This window comes from Gossypium raimondii, chromosome 11 (genome assembly GCF_025698545.1).
Source record: "Gossypium raimondii isolate GPD5lz chromosome 11, ASM2569854v1, whole genome shotgun sequence".
In the NCBI taxonomy this organism is placed as follows: Eukaryota; Viridiplantae; Streptophyta; class Magnoliopsida; order Malvales; family Malvaceae; genus Gossypium; species Gossypium raimondii.
Window position 1 is genome coordinate 56,626,728 of NC_068575.1, and position 19,884 is coordinate 56,646,611.

General features: G+C 32.9%; 1 protein-coding gene across 1 annotated transcript; it reads left to right on the forward strand.

Annotated features, from left to right (window-relative positions):
• The first annotated feature begins 4,278 nt into the window (after positions 1–4,278).
• On the forward strand, positions 4,279–7,404 carry LOC105802586 (pectinesterase 2). Its single transcript, XM_012634298.2, has 2 exons — positions 4,279–5,359; positions 6,545–7,404. The coding sequence occupies exons 1-2, from the start codon at positions 4,489–4,491 to the stop codon at positions 7,231–7,233; spliced, it is 1,560 nt and encodes a 519-aa protein (XP_012489752.1). The 5' UTR covers positions 4,279–4,488; the 3' UTR covers positions 7,234–7,404.
• The last annotated feature ends 12,480 nt before the right edge of the window (positions 7,405–19,884 follow it).

Consider the following 19,884-nt stretch of genomic DNA (forward strand, 5'->3'; position numbering starts at 1 on the left):
AGTTTTAATTTTGATGAAATTTTATAACTCGGTTAAATACGTTTACAAGTGTATGTGTTTTGGTAAGGCCTCGTACCCTATTCCGGTGTTGGATACGGTTAAGGGGTGTTACAAATGTAGTGCTCTGGTTTGGCGTAGCCTCACCTTGTCTCTAAGCGAGACATTCATCTTTACGAAGTAGTCCTCTAACAATATTGTATGTACAACAATTGCCACCCAGTAAGGTGAGACTTCCTCCTAGACTAAGGGTTTTGGTGAGGTATCTCATTTGCTTATGTGGCACAGTATAGAATTAGGAGCAAAGTCAAAAAAAATAAAATTGGAGGGGGCAGGATAATGTTATACAACTTTATGAGAATTAAAATACAATTTCACTATATTATTGAGTTACATTTTTGCAATTTTTAGGACTAAATCAAAATTTTATTATTTTGATGGGTCAAACTATAATTTTGTCATATATTACCTTGTAACTTGATAGATTTTAGGGGGTCTAAACCAAAATTTTCCAATTCTAGGGGGCTAGAGCCCCTACCTGCCTCCTCCCTTCGCCATTGTATAGAATGTTTAAAATTTCAAATTTGTAACTATTGATTTAATGAATGCATGACTTAAGGAAATGAGCATTAGCCGTTATTTAGATGACATCATTTTTAAGCGTTACAATGATGTGTGGGTCATGAGTCTTCTTGTATTTGGCCAAGAGTGTTGCTAATATCAATAAACATGTGTTGATGGTGCATGAAGCGATTGCCATATATATATAGAGAGCTCTCATTTCGTTCTCCTCATTTCTACAATCTCTCTAAAGTTTTTTTTATTATCAAACTTTAATTCTTTCTCTACAACTTTTTTTTCAAGTACTTTTATTCTTTCTTATTCATTTAATGCTTGAAGTTGCCCAAAGCATTATGAGTTGCTTGGGATGTTTTTGTTAGGTGAGTGTCTTCATTCGTTTCTCTCTTTTCTTACCTTGTTTTTTTCCATGTTGTGTGTTTTGCTCGAGTTACTTTAATTGGCAACCAAGGTAAAGGTGAGGTTGCTAGTAAGGGTAATAGTAAAAGCAAGGTTGATGGGAGTAGGGAAAGAAAAGGCCTCTAAACATTCTTATCAGGGGTGAAGTTAGAAAAAGATATTGGGGGGGGGGCGAAATTAAGTTTTATATTTTTACAATAGCAAAAATGTAATTTCATCATTTTAATAATTTATATTCTTTATAATTTTTAAATAATTAAATAAAAATTTATCTTTAGGGGACAAAGAGTCATTTTATCATTACTAATTTAAAATTTTATAAATTTTAAAAAGATTAGAAGAGAAAATTTTCATTTTAGGGTCATTGACTATTAACATAAGGGCCAATTAACTTTTGGGTACCAATTGAGGACACAATTGGATCACTAAAACTTTTATTTTGACCCTTTAACCAAAAATAATATATATTAAAGATATAAATATTATTATAAGGATATAATTTTATATTTACTTTAATTTTTAAAATTTCAAATTAAGTTGAATTAACTTATAATATTAAACATTACCAAGTCATTTTAAACATATATCTCATAAAAGATGATGGTAACTATAATAACAACTTTTAAAATGAGAATCATGAGAACCAAATGGTGTTAGCATTAGATCAAAATAAATGGTTCTAAGTCTTAGATTTTGTATTTATCTTACCTTAATAACACCCAATTTTTCTCTTTTCACTCTGTAATTGAAGTCTCGAGATAATCTTTACTTTCAAATATTTTTAAGGAAAATTATTATATGATTAATCAAGTTCTGCATTAAATATTTAATTTTCTTAATTGAAAAAGATGATCTAAAATTAAAATACGAAATGAATTGAAAGTTTGTTTTATTTCAAAAGGTCAGCTCCTACAGAGTTGTTCATCCACAGCCTTTTTTGTTGAAACCCATATATTCAAAAATGTTGGGGATCAAACCGTGGATGGATTTTGTTTCTTTTGAACGGCATTTGAATTTTTATTTTATGATTAAGGTGCAAGTGTGCACACGCAACTTGCTAGTCAATATCATTTCTCAATTAAACGGGATAATGATGCTTAAGCATATGGCTAATTTGTGTTAAGAATCTGATGAAACCAAAACCAAAGGCCCTTTAATAAAGCGCAAAAGAATAAAAAAGTCTAAATCAATCGTCCATGATTGGATACTTGGATTAGTTTTTAAACTTCCAACATTTATTTTCTCAACACCTCAACTTGTTTCCCAAACCTTACATATTCAATAATTGAACATTTTAGCAAAAGTACATGAATAGTTTGGATGAAATGTCATGTAGTTTAGAGGAAATTTTTCGTAGCTTAGGTCAAATCATGTATTTATTGATGAATTCATTTGTTGTAAGTTGGAGCCTTGTTCAAAAAGTGGGGAGGGTTTGGGTAAAAATATAAGTTTAAAAAATGGGTTTAGACAAAATAATAATAATGTTTGCTCGGGTAAGATTTTTTTGGCCCGGCTCAGGTTAAATTTGTCTAATTTTTTCACTATTGATTGCTGTCATTTTGCTATTATTTTATTATTATTGTTTGGATATTGCATACTTTTGTTTTATTATTATTATTTTAAAGACATTTGCTTGTCAAGTATAAAGACTTTTTTTTAATATATTTTCAATTTGTTGGAAAACATTTATTTTAATATTTTTAACATATTCAATGTATTATATTTTATACAAAAAAGAACATAGGAGCTAGTCTTGAACAAAATTTTAGGCTCTAAAATTTTAGATGAAGTGTAATTGTAATGTAAAAGTGTTATTTTGCGTTGCATTTGTAGCCTTAGTTATAAATTTCTTATCATAGCAATTAAATGAAGCAATGCCAACTATTTTTTGTTATCAAATGGCGTCCTTTTTCCTGTTATTGGCAGCTTTCACCTGAAAAATAAAAGAAAAGGTTACTCAGTATGAAGGATGAAAAAGACCTAATACCGTATTATCATTACAAAATGAAATTAAAGACGAGGGTTTTTCCTCGTAAGTATTAGAAACTGTTCGATTATGACTGTAATATGTTTATACAAATTTCGTGATAGAAACTAATTAACAGAGACGTTTGGAGTTAGGATTACAGCACAAGCGATGCGTATGGATTAACTAAAACATAACTCAACTTAATGCAAAGTTTTCGCAATTAACTAGTTATTCCAATTTGGCATGGAAATTGGCATCCTTGACCTTGATTACGATATAAAGTTTTAATATAAACGCAGGGCTTTTGCGTGGAGTGGAGATATTTATATAGTTTTAGTAAAAACAGACTTAATTCAATCTTTCTTGGATCGATGAGTTATACAAACATGGTTTGGATAAGAACAACATTCATATACTTGAGAAGTCACTTTGTAATTCAATTTAAATGCTGGTTTTTATTAATGCAACAAAACCTAGCATGCTGTTTGATATAATTCAACCAAAAATAATGTGTTGGTATTATTTCTCTCTAATTATTACAGAAACGTGAGTCGAATGCTAAATAATTTTATTGGCCAATTTGTCAAATGTCAAGCCCCAGCCATTTAAATAAATTGAGAGATGAAACACAAAGTCTAACAAATTGAACTTTTAGACCAGAGATGAGTCTTAAGGGAAGATGGGGTAAGGCAGGTAAGTCAAAGACGACTTTGAACCTTTCCTCACTATTTTATTTGCTTTTAAATTATATTACCTTTAAATTGTTTTCGCATCTCTTTTATTAAAAAAACCCCTAATTTTAAAATAAAAATTTAAGCATATATATTAAAATTAGAAGGGTTGGTTCTGTCTGCTTGGCTCAATCAACCCAGCCCGCTTTGTGTTTTTCAACCTTATATTTAGTAATTTTATAATTTATAATTAAATACAATAAATAATAATCTTTTTATCTTTTTTGAATAATAAAATGAAGGTATTAGCCAACTTAAGCTTTACTTACTACTTTACCAGCATGAATATGAAAATTTTATTAACATCCCATACTTAAAACCAATTTGTACACAAAATATATAATAGAATCCATTGAAATTAAGGACCCGTTCCATGGTATTGAGAGGCTACATGCAGCCAAGCCAATTACGTAATCAGAAATACAAACAATCTGACTTTTCATCGTCATAATTGATGACAGGTCGCTCTAGGTAAGGAAGGGAAGGATTGTTACCTAGTTGTCCGTCCAATATATACTGCATTTGCTTGTAATTCAGAAGGTCAATGCACACTGTTTTTTTTCTCTCTTTTACTTTCTTCAAATAATATGTACTTGATAGAAAAAGGCAGCCATCAAATTTTATTTCGCTTACAAACCAGCCATCATACAGTTTTGTACTAGTTACTGCTAGCTGAAACAAAAAACATTTTAGACTTTTCAGTACCCCAAACATCTATATAAAGAGACCCAGAGACAGGGCACTCATATCCCACAATAAACCCCAATTAAACCTTTCGAAACCTATTACAATTCACACATTGGTGAGCCATCCATGGCATTGGCACGTCTTCAAATCCTCGTAGCACTTTCCTTGGTGCCTTTTTTTCTTTTTCCGGTTGCTTTAGGATATAGGGCTAATGATGTGAGATCATGGTGCAGGAAAACTCCTAACCCACAGCCGTGCGAGTATTTTTTGAGCCATGATCCCAAAAACACCCCAATCAAAGATGAGTCCCAATTTTTCAAAATCTCCATGCACCTCGCTCTAGAGCGTGCCGCACGAGCAGAAAGTAACACGCATTCATTGGGCCCTAAGTGCCGGAATGGACGTGAAAAGGCTGCATGGTCCGATTGCGTAAACCTGTATGAGTTAACCATCCTTCGTCTCAACAGAACTGTTGATTCCGGCACCAATCTCAATAAGGATGATGCTCAAACATGGCTCAGCACGGCTTTAACCAATCTCGAAACATGCCGGACCGGGTTTATGGAACTCGGGGTCCCGGATTATCTTCTTCCCATGATGTCTAACAACGTTTCCCAGTTAATTAGTAACACCCTGGCTCTCAACAAGGAACCTTACAAGGAACCAACCTACAAAGATGGGTTCCCGACATGGGTGAAACCCGGTGACAGGAAGCTGTTGCAGTCGTCGTCGCCAGCTTCTACGGCGAATATCATCGTGGCCCAAGATGGTTCAGGGAATTATAAGACGATAAAAGACGCTATATCCGCTGCTTCGAAGCGGTCCGGAAGTGGAAGGTATGTGATATACGTTAAGGCAGGCACATACAAGGAAAACGTTGAGATAGGAAGCAAGCTGAAAAACATCATGATGGTGGGCGATGGTATAGGGAAAACTATAATCACAGGGAGCAAAAGCGTCGGAGGAGGATCCACAACGTTCAATTCAGCCACCGTTGGTGAGTAAACTTTTGGCATTTCGCATGATTTTCTTACAAGTGCCGTGGGATGGGAGTGTAGCTTGCAAGAAAAGGCAGCCAATAGTAGCAGGGAAAACATCTTGCTAGTTACTAGGTTTAGACTGGGTACCAACTAGACAACTAGTATAATAAATAAAATCGATCAGTTTAGCTGTCTTCTAAAGACAACTGAGATAAAAATATTATTAAATAAGATAATTTTAAATTTTTTAAAAGATTTTTTAGTAAAAAACAGAAATAAAAAATTTTAATTTTTCCTCAAAAATACTTTTTAATCTAAAAACATTTTTAAGAAGTAATACTAAAATAAATCATTAGTTTAATATATAATTAGATAATTTTACAACAAATAAACATGCCGGGCTTACACAAATCAATGATAATAATAGATGTATTAATAAGAAATTGACTAAACCCTAATTCAATTCAATGAAACATAACTTAAATATAGCTTAGTAGTAGTACATACATAAAAGTAATAGTAGTAGTGTTAACAAGCCTAAAAGTCTAAAATTAATGAGGCACCTAATTTTGTTCAACTATTATTTTCTTATGAAAAATATATGTATTTAAGATACAATTATAAATATCGCATCAATTATTTTATAAGTGTAAAATTATAAATAGTTCTAAATATCATATCAAAAATTATACAGCATAATTACCAAATAACATATCACATATATGCATTGATAACTAATTAACAATAAATAAATATATATATATATATATATATATACTTAATTTTATATATCAAGTTAGACTAGGATAAGTAGCAAAAACATAGTAAAATTACTACCAGTACTGAATTATTTTTCTTTTGAAGAAGAAACTTTGCATATAATTTTAGTAATAAACTTTTGAATGTTGTGAAACTTATTTGTTGGTTATTTCATATGAATATAAACACTTCATAAACTATATATTAATAAATATAATTTTACATTTAAAAATCTAAATGAAAATTTTGGAAGTGAAAGTGACATGTATTACCTTTCAATTTCATAGTCAAGGAAAGGATTTTAAAACTATAACAGCATGAAATCATCAATTTGATTGATGTGATAGGATGATTTCTTCAATTTCTAGATTGAAAATAAAAGGTTAACTTACGTTGGTTTTTATTATTTTAATTTGTTTTTTTATAATAATGTCGAATATCAGCCGTTGTTGGAGATGGGTTCATTGCTCGTGGCATTACGTTCAGAAACACCGCTGGTCCTACTAACCATCAGGCAGTGGCTCTACGTTCAGGCTCCGATCTCTCGGTGTTCTACAAATGCAGCTTCGAAGGGTACCAAGACACTCTTTACGTCCATTCCGAAAGGCAATTTTACAGAGAATGTGACATCTACGGGACCGTTGATTGGATATTCGGCAACGCAGCCGTTGTGTTTCAAAACTGCAACATATACGCACGCAATCCCCCTAATAAGACCAACACGGTGACGGCTCAAGGCCGGACCGACCCAAACCAGAACACTGGAATTATAATCCACAACTCCAGAGTTACAGCAGCTTCCGATTTGAAGCCAGTGCAAAGCTCGGTGAAAACATATCTAGGGAGGCCATGGAAACAATATTCGAGGACGGTTTTCATGAAAACGTATCTGGATAGCTTGATTAACCCGGCCGGCTGGATGGAATGGGATGGTAATTTTGCACTTAAGACGCTGTATTATGCGGAGTATATGAACACTGGCCCCGGTTCATCCACGTCTAATAGAGTCAAATGGGGAGGCTACCATGTTCTTAAGAGCGCAAGCGAGGTGTCAAAGTTCACCGTCGGTAACTTTCTGGCTGGGAATTCTTGGTTGCCGAGCACCGGTGTGCCTTTCACTTCAGGGCTTTAATTTGTTGCGGTTTCATAGTTAATTTAATTGCTTGTAAAATAAGTAACAGGGTTTAATAGGGTTAAGGCTGTATAAACCCTCAATATGCTACTTTCATACAGGGTTGCCATCGATTCTTTGTGTAACGTTGTAAAATCTTTGTTAATGAATAATAAAGTTGAATTTCATCCATTGCGTTCGTACTGTACGGTTATATAGATATAGATTCCCGTGGTTGGGATGTTCAATGGTGTGGGTTAGTTAAGATATCAACATCATTACATCACGAACCAAAACAAATACTTGTTCAAAAGATGAGTTGGATTTGTCTGTAAGACATAGCTAATAAAAACCATCTAACTAGATTAGGCTTTCGTTATTGTTTGGTTGGTTCATTTATGTTTGAAAATGACAACAGTTCGTTTTCAATCTACGACTTTTATGTTTTCTAGAAAACTCAAATATATTCCTTCACATTGCTTTGACATTAACCAACCCCCTTTTTTTAAAATTTTTCGCTACTTCTTTAATAAAAACTTGAACTGATTAAAGAGGGTCACGTAACTATTTCTATGTTGTTGTTTTTGTTTTCTTTTGATTTAAAAATATATTTATTTTTTAATCCTCTCTCTCCTCCTCCGCTTTCTTCTTCATCTTCGTATCCAACACATACACAAAAAACCCTAAAGGAAAACCAGTAAAAAGCGACATATCAATTTAAGCTAAAGCGAAATTCGAGCATTCTAGATAATGGCGATAGAAAAACTTAAAAGAAAATTTTGAAAATTGAAAACAATCCAAACCAAAATATACTTCATTTTAATGTTGAAGTTTCGAGATTGAAAAAAAGAGGGTTGAAAACAAGGGCGAAATCTAGACTCAAACAACCAAAGTGGCGGCCAACGGGGGCCATCCACCTGAAATCTAAATTTTTGGAGTTTGGTTAAAATTTAGAAAAAGAAATTAACTTAATTAAAAGGAATTTTAAAGATGACCGAATACCAGTATGTAGGTTAGTGGGTGGAAATTTCTTTTATTTTATTTCTCCATCATTCACAAATTTGTTCAAAAGCATTTTAATATTTGAGGGAAGATAACATGATAATCTGGGAAGTGCGAATATTGAACCCAAAATAATAAAAATAAAAGGAAATTTGAATCATGAAATCCAAAAACAAAAAAATTCAGATTTCTTTTTTGTTTAATTATTTCATTTATTGAGAGAATTTGTATTTTATAATTTTAAATTTTCTTTCTATTTTTATATATATGGGATAATATTTAATGCACCACCAATAAATCACTTTAAGTCATCTCAACAATAAGTAAAATAATAAAATCTTTGAGGACTTGTAAATAAATATATATTAATAAGTTTGTTTAATATAATTCAAATAAATTAAATTTTTATTATTTTCATCTCTTTCCTTATATATCTACATAGCAAAACGTCTCAAATTTAAATTATTTCATTAATATTCAATCACAAAACAATTAGAATTAATTTTGGGATTTTTTCCCATCTCCTCTCCCACTTACATCAATTTCTTTTCAAATTTAGAATTATTTTATTGATTTTCAATCATCAATAATAATTTATTCCTATGAAAATCCAAACTTATTAGTAAAACTAATGAAGATCCACAAGTGAAGAACTATATAACTAATTTTTATTATATAGTTTTGACTTGTTTGATTAGTATCTAGCTTTTATATTTCTATCGGTTTAGTACCTATATCAATTTCATAAATAGACTGCAAGATCTTCTAGTTTTTGAAACAACAAACATTGGCATCCAACAAAGTCCAACTCCGATCATCTAGTCGAAATATTAATTAAAGAGATGAAAGAAATAAAAAAAATTTAATTACTTTTAATTATAATTAATTATATTTATTTATAAGTATTCAAAGACTTTATTATCTTAATTATTATTTAATGTGGTTCATTGATGGGTATGGAACTAATGCATCAAACATTATCCCCATGTATATACATATATATATATATATGAAATACCCTATTTTGGCCCGGGTCTAAAGGGCCCAAATTACAACGGGCCTATGTAGCCCAAAACCCGAAATAAGCAGAGGCCCAAAGCAATGGCCCAACACAATATCAGAAATCCTAGGGTTTCTGGGATGAGTCTTCTTGTATAGCCCACCTAGCTTTGCCCTCCGAATTTCAGCTGAATCTTCACCTGCATAGCAAATCAGCACAAAAAAGGAAGCAAAACAATAATGGAAAGGAATCAAAGGATTGAGAATCAAATCAATGTAATGGAAAGAAATCAAAAGATTGAGAATAAAATCAATGTAAACAAGATTTTATTTCTATATTTTTTTATTATTATGGCTATATAAAGCCATTGAAACATTGTAAAAGGGAGGGGGACTGACAAGAGCGAGAAGGAAAATTTTCTTTTTTGAATACAAAGGTTTTTTTCTCTCTATATTACCTTGAGGATTATCGTTCTTTTATTTTTCATTGATACATAGATGTATATATATTTTTAGTTTCTTTATCTCTTTATTTATTTTTGCTTAAAATATAAAGAAAGGAGGAAAGGGATTACTCCTCAAGTTGGAATCGCCAGATTTGTGCCGTCTCTGTCGCAATCGGAGCATCGGTAAGAGTGAACGGTGGCGTCAGGGGGCTGGGGTTAAAAACCCTAGTAGAGAGCCTTTGTTTTTTTTGTTTTCTTTTTTTTCTATGCTGCAAACAATATTTTTTTTTCTAAAAAACTGTTTTAAATCATGCTAGCGAAACGACACTGTTTTGGGGAGGCGGATTATTTCCGATTTGGCCCTCCATGTAATTCGCGTGTCGCGATTTCGCCCATTATTTTGCTTAAATTTCATTTATTTCTTGTTATTTTAGTTTTTTTTAACTATTTGTTTTTTGCAATTCGTTTTTTTAATTTTATTTTCTCATCTTCCTCATCATCATCATCATCATCATCATTATTATTATTATTATTATTATTATTATTATGTACATACAAACATTTTTTATAATATATATACTTTTATATTTTTAATTTCAAAAACTTGTTTTTACTTTTGTAAATATGTACACGTATACTTGTACATGTTTTCTTCATAGTTTTTTAATATTTTTAAATTAATTAATTTAATTATTATCATTTTTTGTATATATGTAATTATCGTTTTATAATCTATATATGTATATAATTATTTTTTATATATATATGTACATATTATATTTTTTTCAATTAATATTTTCTCATATTTATATATATACACATATTTATTTATTTTATTCAATTTTGATAATGTAGATATTATTTAATTATTTTTAATCTATAGATATTTTATATGTACATGTATACATATTATTTTTTCAAATGAATGTTCTTTTATATTTATATATATACACGTATATATCTATTTTTATTTATTTATTTTTGAAAATGTTTAACTACCTATTTATTTTTTTACACAAATTTTATAATATATATATTTATATATTTCTTTTATAAATGCATTATATTTTATATGAATCTTATAGTCTATATCTTCATATAAATCCATGTATGTCTTGTATTCTCCATAACTTCAATGTACTTATTATAAGCACACTTTATATCCTTTATTTTTTATATTTTATAGTTTTGCTTATGTCTTTCACTTGTTTATTTATTTATTATTATGTTGTATATTTAATGTAACATCACATCATTTTTTACTCGATTTCAAACTTTTCAAAATTGAGATAGTGCTTGTATTTAGGATTTTCAAGGAAATTGAGCCCTAACGTATTGGGTTCCGATTTTCTTCGTTAAATCTAACAATCGAGCATTTCTCTTTAATTAAAAAAATAAGAACTCATTATTGGGAATTCAACACGTTGTGTCCTAACATATTGGATGTGACGCATTGATTTCTCGAAATGAAGATTTTTTAAAAATCATAAAGGAAATATTCCGAGTTTGGGATTTTAAAGGAATTGTGCCCTAACGTATTGGGTGTGATTTCTTAAATCTTGGATAAGCGGACTTTCTTTTAAAGTAAAAGAAATATTCCGAGTTTGGGATTCTAAAGGAATAGTGCCCTAACGTATTGGGTGTGATTTCTTAAATCTTGGATAAGTGGATGTTCTTTTAAAGTTTTATTGTATAAGTATTTTGGCCTAGTTCATTTTTGGGGGAAAATTAGAATGTTGTGCCCTAACGCATTGGGTGTGGTATCTTCTTTCTCTGAAATAATAAGGGTCTTAATACGTAGCCTTTTAAGTTTTGCTAAGGATTACGTTTTTCCAAATTCTCGACCTTAAGACACTAATTAATTAACTAGGTACCAATTTTGGGCGTTACGAGGGTGCTAATCCTTCCTCGTACGTAACTGACTCCCGGATCCGTTTTTCTAAAACTCGTAGACCAAAGCCATTTTTTTAGGTGATCCAATCACACCTTACTAAAAGATTGGTGGCGACTCCCAATTTTCATTTTTAAAAGTCGACAACCTAAAATATTTTATTTTTCAAAAAAATGGTTTCGACAGCTTGGCGACTTCACTTGGGAAAATTTTTTTTTAAAAAGAGAGTCGAGCCACAAAGTTGATTAATTTTTGTCTTATGGTCGAGAAAATATTTTTTTAAACAAACTCATGACATCCTTTTGCATTCATTATCTACTTGTTCAAACATTGTTTGCACTATACATTTCATGAGTTGAGCAATGTTACCCTTTTAAGTGGGAGTGAAAAACTATGCCTTCGTGAGGTTTTTACCTCCGTGTAGGATAGTGGATTGCTTTCGGGATACATCCGTACCTATGTCTTCGTGAGATTTTTTCATCTCCGTGCAGCCATAGGAAAATGTATTCCCCTGAACTGAACTCGGTCCATATGAGCCTATAATGGGTGAGGATTGAGGAATCACGGTTCGTACCTTTACTCTAGAAGCCAAACTTCATATAATTAACCTTAGGAATCCACCCTAGGTAGAATTATACTAAACCCTAGTAGATATCCAATTAGGGATCTTTACTATTTCTTGATTATATCTTGTGTTTCTATGTTATACTGACTTTTGGTGTTTTATTTGCATGACATGGCATTTCATTTCATGCATTGCATTGTTTCATATGCATTAATAAATATATTAAGGGATTCTAATTAATCTAAATTACTCATCAGTTAATCTGGAAACCAATCAAGCTATCAAACACTGCTACGGAACTCGATCCAAAACTAGAGACATGGACCAAAGGCTAGAACAGTTCCAGAAAGAAATGCAAGAGCAAATGAATGAGCAATTAGAAAAGATTCAACAAAAGATGATGGAAAAGATAATGGAATCTCAAGGGAGTATGATGGCTAAGTTGACTCAGTTATTGGCTGGAGGAGTTGACAAAGGAAAGGGATTGGTGCTCAACAATGAAGAAGGTGACAATGAGGGACTTGTCTATCCTCCGGACTTTACACCCTAACAAGTTGAGATATATCCGCGTAGGTCCTCTGTTACCATTAACCCTCCGGGTGATGTTGCAACGCAAATGAATTTCCAGGCGGGATCAGGCTCTAACCCCGAAGCCAACTTTGTTAATCATACTATCCCTGATTTCGATGAGACGGCCGGAAAAGAGAAAATGAATGATGAATTGCCAAAACAGCTAGAGGAAAAGTACAAGTGGCTGGAGGAAAAACTTAGAGCGATGGAAAGTACTGAGGGCTACCATGGAATTGACGCTAAAGAATTGAGCTTGGTTCCGGATTTAGTACTCCCTTACAAATTCAAAATGCCAGAGTTTGAGAAATATAATGGAACCAAGAGCCTCAAGCTCATATTACCATGTTCTGCAGACGAATGACCGGTTATGTTAATAATGACCAACTCTTGATTCATTGCTTCCGGATAGCCTCAGGGCGAGATCCAAGTGGTACAATCGATTGAACTGCACCCATATTAACTCATGGAGAGATTTGGCACGAGCGTTTATAAAGCGATCTGACCATGTGGTGACATGGTACCTGATAGAATTACTCTGCAAAACTTGGAGAAGAAGCCTAGTGAAAGTTTCAGGCAGTACGCACAGAGATGGAGGGAGGTTGCTGTTCAAGTTCAGCCATCTCTACTAGAAAGAAAGATGACGATGCTTTTCGTCAACACATTGAAGGCACCATTCATCATACATATGTTAGGGAGTGCAGCAAAAAGCTTTTCTGACATAATCATGAATGGTGAAATGATTGAAAGCACCATAAGGAGCGGAAAGATTGATGCTGGAGGAAATAACAGAAGGCAAGCCTCAAAAGAAAAGGGAAATGAGGTGCACAGCGTGAATACATATGGCAAATTGATTGCTAATCAACAGGGTTCATCAAGACAAGAATTAGGTGTGAAGCCAGGTACTGAAAAGCTCCAGTTCACACCAATTCCAATGTCGTACAAGGAGCTGTATCAAAGCTTATTCAATGCGCATGTTGTTGCTTCTTTACATGTGAAGCCTCCACAGCCCCCGTATCCCAAATGGTATGATGCAAGTGCACAATGTGATTATCATGCAGGCATTACGGGGCATTCTATAGAAAATTGCATTACCTTCAAAAAGCTAGTTGAAAAATTCATCAACATGGGTATTGTCAAGATAGATGGTTCATCTAGTACCCAGTCATGATTGAATATGAAGGGGTGTTGAGAAGTGTTCACGATGAAACAACTGAAGAAGAGACCTTGTCAGATTTTTGCCCTTATAGACTTAGAGTGTTTTAAATAATTAGACTGCAGAAGAAGCCCCTGTAGTATTTAGAGATTACTCTGAGTAATGTTTAAAACACACTTGTTGCCTTCAGCCTAGAGGCAATAAGAATTCCTTTATGAAATAGGCTCATGTCTGAACGTTGTTATTCTAATAAAATACATCTTTGCATTCATTTTTTTAAGCCAATATTCTTTCATTCTTTTTCGAATAATTAAACTTTCATTCTTTCGGATCTTCTTCCATATTATTCTATTCATTCATAATTGTACAAATGATTATTCATACATTCTTTTGTATATTCTTTGGTACCTACTATGGGTCCCCAGATATCAACGACATGAGTGATGCTGATACGGACTCAGAAGTTTCTTTTGAGTGAGATCTGTGTTTAGAGGGATCTCATAACTTTAAAGATGACATAGATTGTAGCCTATTTTCAGACTTGTTGAGGATGGTAGAACAGGAATGAAATCTTACTTCATGAGGGGACAATGAAGATTGTGACCTTAAGATAGCGTGCATAACCGAAGAATTGAAGCATGACCTTGTTGAGTTACTTCAAAGATGTCTTCATATGTTCATATCAGGATATGCTTGAGGAAGCACCGATATTGTAATCGGAACGACAATACGATATCAAGAATTTACAGTATGTTCAAGATTAACATCATGAACGATGCATTTAGAATTCTTTGTCGGGGCAATGCCTTCTTCTTTGGCTCATCAGGGTTTAGCCCGTCGAAGTCAAGTTGACATTTCTCTGTTGTTGGATTTCATCCTAATTGAAGAGGAAGATCCAAAGTTTTCGTCATAGTTAAATTTTACCCAAAAAAAAAACTCTATGAAAGAAATTTGATCACAAAGAAGATCTTGTATTTATTTTGATCGAAAGGGATAACGAAGACTTGTCTAATCCTATGAGTTCAGATTCAAAAAAAATAAAAAACAAAAAAAAAAGGAAAAATGGAGAGGCCAAAGTGAAAACCCGCAAAGGGCACTTTGAGACCAAAGGGGATTTGAGTTGAAAACCCGAAAAGGGCGGCTCAAATATTGATCAGAATGGGGGCACGAAGTGATTAGAGCAACTCAAAGTTTAACCAGATTGGGGCATGTGGTGATCTTGTTATACCTGAATTATCAGGAAAAAGTAGGCAACATCTTGGGGCATTGGCAGAGTACTGTGGATCTCCTAAACACATGTCAAACTCAGAAGGATCTTTAAAAAGTTTGTACAAAGAAGTTCAAGCTGCAATATCTGGGGCACCCAATATTCATACTGAATTTTTTATTCTTGAAATACTTCATTCTTTTCCAAGATACATGTTCCCAATCAATTTCTTTGCTATCCTTGTTTACTATTTTTGATAATCTATTCCTTTCGAGCTATGCTCAGAACCAATTGTATTCTCATCCATTGTTATACCCTTTTTGCAAGCATGTTGCATTAGAATAATGATTAATGGACTAATAAAACTTTCACGAAGGAAGTTTTGCATATTACTCTAGAAGTTTCTAAATAAATACAGGAGCCTGAAACAGGACTATTGTTTAGAACGCACCAAGTTTTTAAAGGTTGGAAATCGAAAGGAAGAGTCTAAACTAGGACTTTCTCTTTGGATTTTGTTGTCAAAACATTGAATGTTGTGTTGATGACAAAGCCTAAATCAACAAGTAAGTAATGATCACTGTGCAATAGAAAGAGGTTACCTCGGGAAGAGAGCCTTCATTTGTGCATGAGCTTTTGTACGACACCACAGGAATGGTATAAGAGACTAGAAAGATTTAGATCCTGTATCCTTGAAATTGTGATAGGAGAGGATTGAAGAAAAGCCATATACTCTTGGGTTACAGGTGGGAGAACAATGGTATGAATTTTGCACCCCAATGGATTAAACTTGGAGGTTCACAGTGGGGCGGCACTGCTAAATGATTCTTCGAAAAAGCCGGTCAAGCAAGAAGGCGTTGTAGCACGTCACTCACAAAGCCTTAATAAATTTCGAGTGATGACAACCTAAATGGGATCATTCTCGAAAAAAAATAAATTTTGCATTCATGCAAACACCATTCACACATGTCTAGTTAGGAGCATTTGATGCATTTTGATCATGCCATCCTAATCATTAGGCATAATTAGGTTCATTATACGGTCATGTTCCACGAAAAAATGATCGGTGAAAGAGTAGATCTTGCCTTCCCGCATTGACGGCCAAGCGATCGAAAATAAAGTATTGCCTTCCTCGGTTGTAGTGGAGCAAGTTAAAGATAGCAAATCTTGCCTTCCTGCATTGACAGCGAAGCAGATCGAAGATGACAGATTTTACTTCCCTGTGGTTATAGTTGAGTATATTGAAGCTAGTAATTCTACTTCCCTGGGCAACAGTGGAATAGATTGAAGATTTCAGATCTTATCTCCCTAAGCGAGAGTGGGGCGATCGAAGATGGCGATTTTACCTCCCGTGGTTATAGAGGAGTACATTGAAGCCGATAATTCTACTTCCCGGCAACAAAGGAATAGATTGAAGATTTCAGATCTTATCTCCCTAAGCGAGAGGAGCAGATCAAAGATGGCAGATTTTACCTCCCTGTGGTTACAGTGGAGTACATTGAAGCTAGTAATTCTACTTCCCTGGGCAACAGTGGAATAGATTGAAGATTTCAGATCTTATCTCCCTAAGCAGTAATGGAGCAGATTGAAGATGGCGGATTTTACCTCCTTGTGGTTACAGTGGAGTACATTGAAGCTAGTAATTCTACTTCCATGGGCAATAGTGGAATAAATTGAAGATTTCAGATCTTATCTCCCGAAGAAGTAGTGGAGCAGATTGAATATGGCAGATTTTACCTCCCTGTGGTTACAGTGGAGTACATTGAAGCCAGTAATTCTACTTCCCTAGACAACAGTGGAATAGATTGAAGATTTCAGATCTTATCTCCCTAAGCAGTAATGGAGCAGATCGAAGATGGCGGATTTTACCTCCCCGTGGTTATAGTGGAGTACATTGAAGCTAGTAATTCTACTTCCCTGGACAACAGTGGAATAGATTGAAGATTTCAGATCTTATCTCCCTAAGCAGTAGTGGAGCAGATCGAAGATGGTTTATAGTGGAGTACATTGAAGCCAGTAATTCTACTTCCCTGGTCAGCAGTGGAACAGGTTGAAGTAAGTTATAAATCTTATCTCCCTGAAGTTGCAGTGGAATAGATTGAAGCACTAGCCCCTATACTTCTGAAGATGCAGTAGGAAGGAATGAGGCTACTTGAAGAAGAAGAGTTTCATGTTCCAGCAAGACCGGGCAAAATTGGGCATTTTTAAAGTCTTTGCTCCGTTCTCGTTACACAATAACGGGCAAAGAGGGGCAGCTGTAATACCCTATTTTGGCCCGGGTCTAAAGGGCCCAAATTACAACAGGCCTATGTAGCCCAAAACCTGAAATAAGCAGAGGCCCAAAGCAATGGCCCAACACAATATCAGAAACCCTAGGGTTTCTGGGATGAGTCTTGTGCCGCAGCCACCTAGCCTTGCCCTCCGAATTTCAGCTGAATCTTCACCTGCATAGCAAATCAACACAAAAAAGGAAGCAAAACAATAATGGAAAGGAATCAAAGGATTGAGAATCAAATCAATGTAATGGAAAGAAATCAAAAGATTGAGAATAAAATCAATGTAAACAAGATTTTATTTCTATATTTTTTTATTATTATGGCTATATAAAGCCATTGAAACATTGTAAAAGGGAGAGGGACTGAAAAGAGCGAGAAGGAAAATTTTCTTTTTGAATACAAAGGTTTTTTCTCTCTATATTACCTTGAGGATTATCGTTCTTTTATTTTCATTGATACATAGATGTATATATATTTTAGTTTCTTTATCTCTTTATTTATTTTTGCTTAAAATATAAAGAAAGGAGGAAAGGGCTTACTCCTCAAGTTGGAATCGCGGATTTGTGCCGCTCTCACGCAATCGAGCATCGGCAAGAGTGAACGGTGGCGTCGGGGTCAGTTAAAAACCCTAGTAGAGAGCCTTTGTTTTTTTGTTTTCTTTTTTTTCTATGCTGCAAATAATGTTTTTTTTTCTAAAAAACTATTTTAAATCATGCTAGCGAAACGACAATGCTTTTGGGGAGGCGGATTATTTCGATTTGGCCCTCCATGTAATTCAAGTGTCGCGATTTCGCCATTATTTTGCTTAAATTTCATTTATTTCTTGTTATTTTAGTTTTTTTAACTATTTGTTTTTGCAATTCGTTTTTTAATTTTATTTTCTCATCTTCCTCATCATCATCATCATCATCATCATTATTATTATTATTATTATTATTATTATGTACATACAAACATTTTTATAATATATATACTTTTATATTTTTAATTTCAAAACTTGTTTTACTTTTGTAAATATGTACACGATACTTGTACATGTTTTCTTCATAGTTTTTTAATATTTTTAAATTAATTAATTTAATTATTATCATTTTTTGTATATATGTAATTATCGTTTTTATAATCTATATATGTATATAATTATTTTTTATATATATATGTACATATTATATTTTTTTCAATTAATATTTTTCTCATATTTATATATATACACATATTTATTTATTTTATTCAATTTTGATAATGTAGATATTATTTAATTATTTTTAATCTATAGATATTTTATATGTACATGTATACATATTTTTTTTCAAATGAATGTTCTTTTATATTTATATATATACACGTATATATCTATTTTTATTTATTTATTTTTGAAAATGTTTAACTACCTATTTATTTTTTTACACAAATTTTATAATATATATATTTATATATTTCTTTTATAAATGCATTATATTTTATATGAATCTTATAGTCTATATCTTCATATAAATCCATGTATGTCTTGTATTCTCCATAACTTCAATGTACTTATTATAAGCACACTTTATATCCTTTATTTTTTATATTTTATAGTTTTGCTTATGTCTTTCACTTGTTTATTTATTTATTATTGCGTTGTATATTTAATGTAACATCACATCATTTTTTACTCGATTTCAAACTTTTCAAAATTGAGATAGTGCTTGTATTTAGGATTTTCAAGGAAATTGAGCCCTAACGTATTGGGTTCCGATTTTCTTCGTTAAATCTAACAATCGAGCATTTCTCTTTAATTAAAAAATAAGAACTCATTATTGGGAATTCAACACGTTGTGTCCTAACATATTGGATGTGACGCATTGATTTCTCGAAATGAAGATTTTTTAAAAATCATAAAGGAAATATTCCGAGTTTGGGATTTTAAAGGAATTGTGCCCTAACGTATTGGGTGTGATTTCTTAAATCTTGGATAAGCGGACTTTCTTTTAAAGTAAAGGAAATATTCCGAGTTTGGGATTCTAAAGGAATAGTGCCCTAACGTATTGGGTGTGATTTCTTAAATCTTGGATAAGTGGATGTTCTTTTAAAGTTTTATTGTATAAGTATTTTGGCCCAATTCATTTTTGGGGGAAAATTAGAATGTTGTGCCCTAACGCATTGGGTGTGGTATCTTCTTTCTCTGAAATAATAAGGGTCTTAATACGTAGCCTTTTAAGTTTTGCTAAGGATTACGTTTTTCCAAATTCTCGACCTTAAGACACTAATTAATTAACTAGGTACCAATTTTGGGCGTTACGAGGGTGCTAATCCTTCCTCGTACGTAACTGACTCCCGGATCCGTTTTTCTAAAACTCGTAGACCAAAGCCGTTTTTTTAGGTGATCCAATCACACCTTACTAAAAGATTGGTGGCGACTCCCAATTTTCATTTTTAAAAGTCGACAACCTAAAATATTTTATTTTTCAAAAAAATGGTTTCGACAATATACATTGTTAGTCATTTATGATCAGCGACCCGAAAATCATATGAGGTTCGAGTTGCCTACCCGTGACTCAAATAGGGCCCACCAATCGGATACATG

Excerpts from the sequence above, each read along its gene's own strand:
- LOC105802586 (XM_012634298.2), top strand. The coding sequence starts at position 4,489 with ATGGCATTGGCACGTCTTCAAATCCTCGTAGCACTTTCCTTGGTGCCT. Across the intron at positions 5,360-6,544 it reads GTTCAATTCAGCCACCGTTG|CCGTTGTTGGAGATGGGTTC; the intron begins GTGAGTAAACTT and ends GTCGAATATCAG.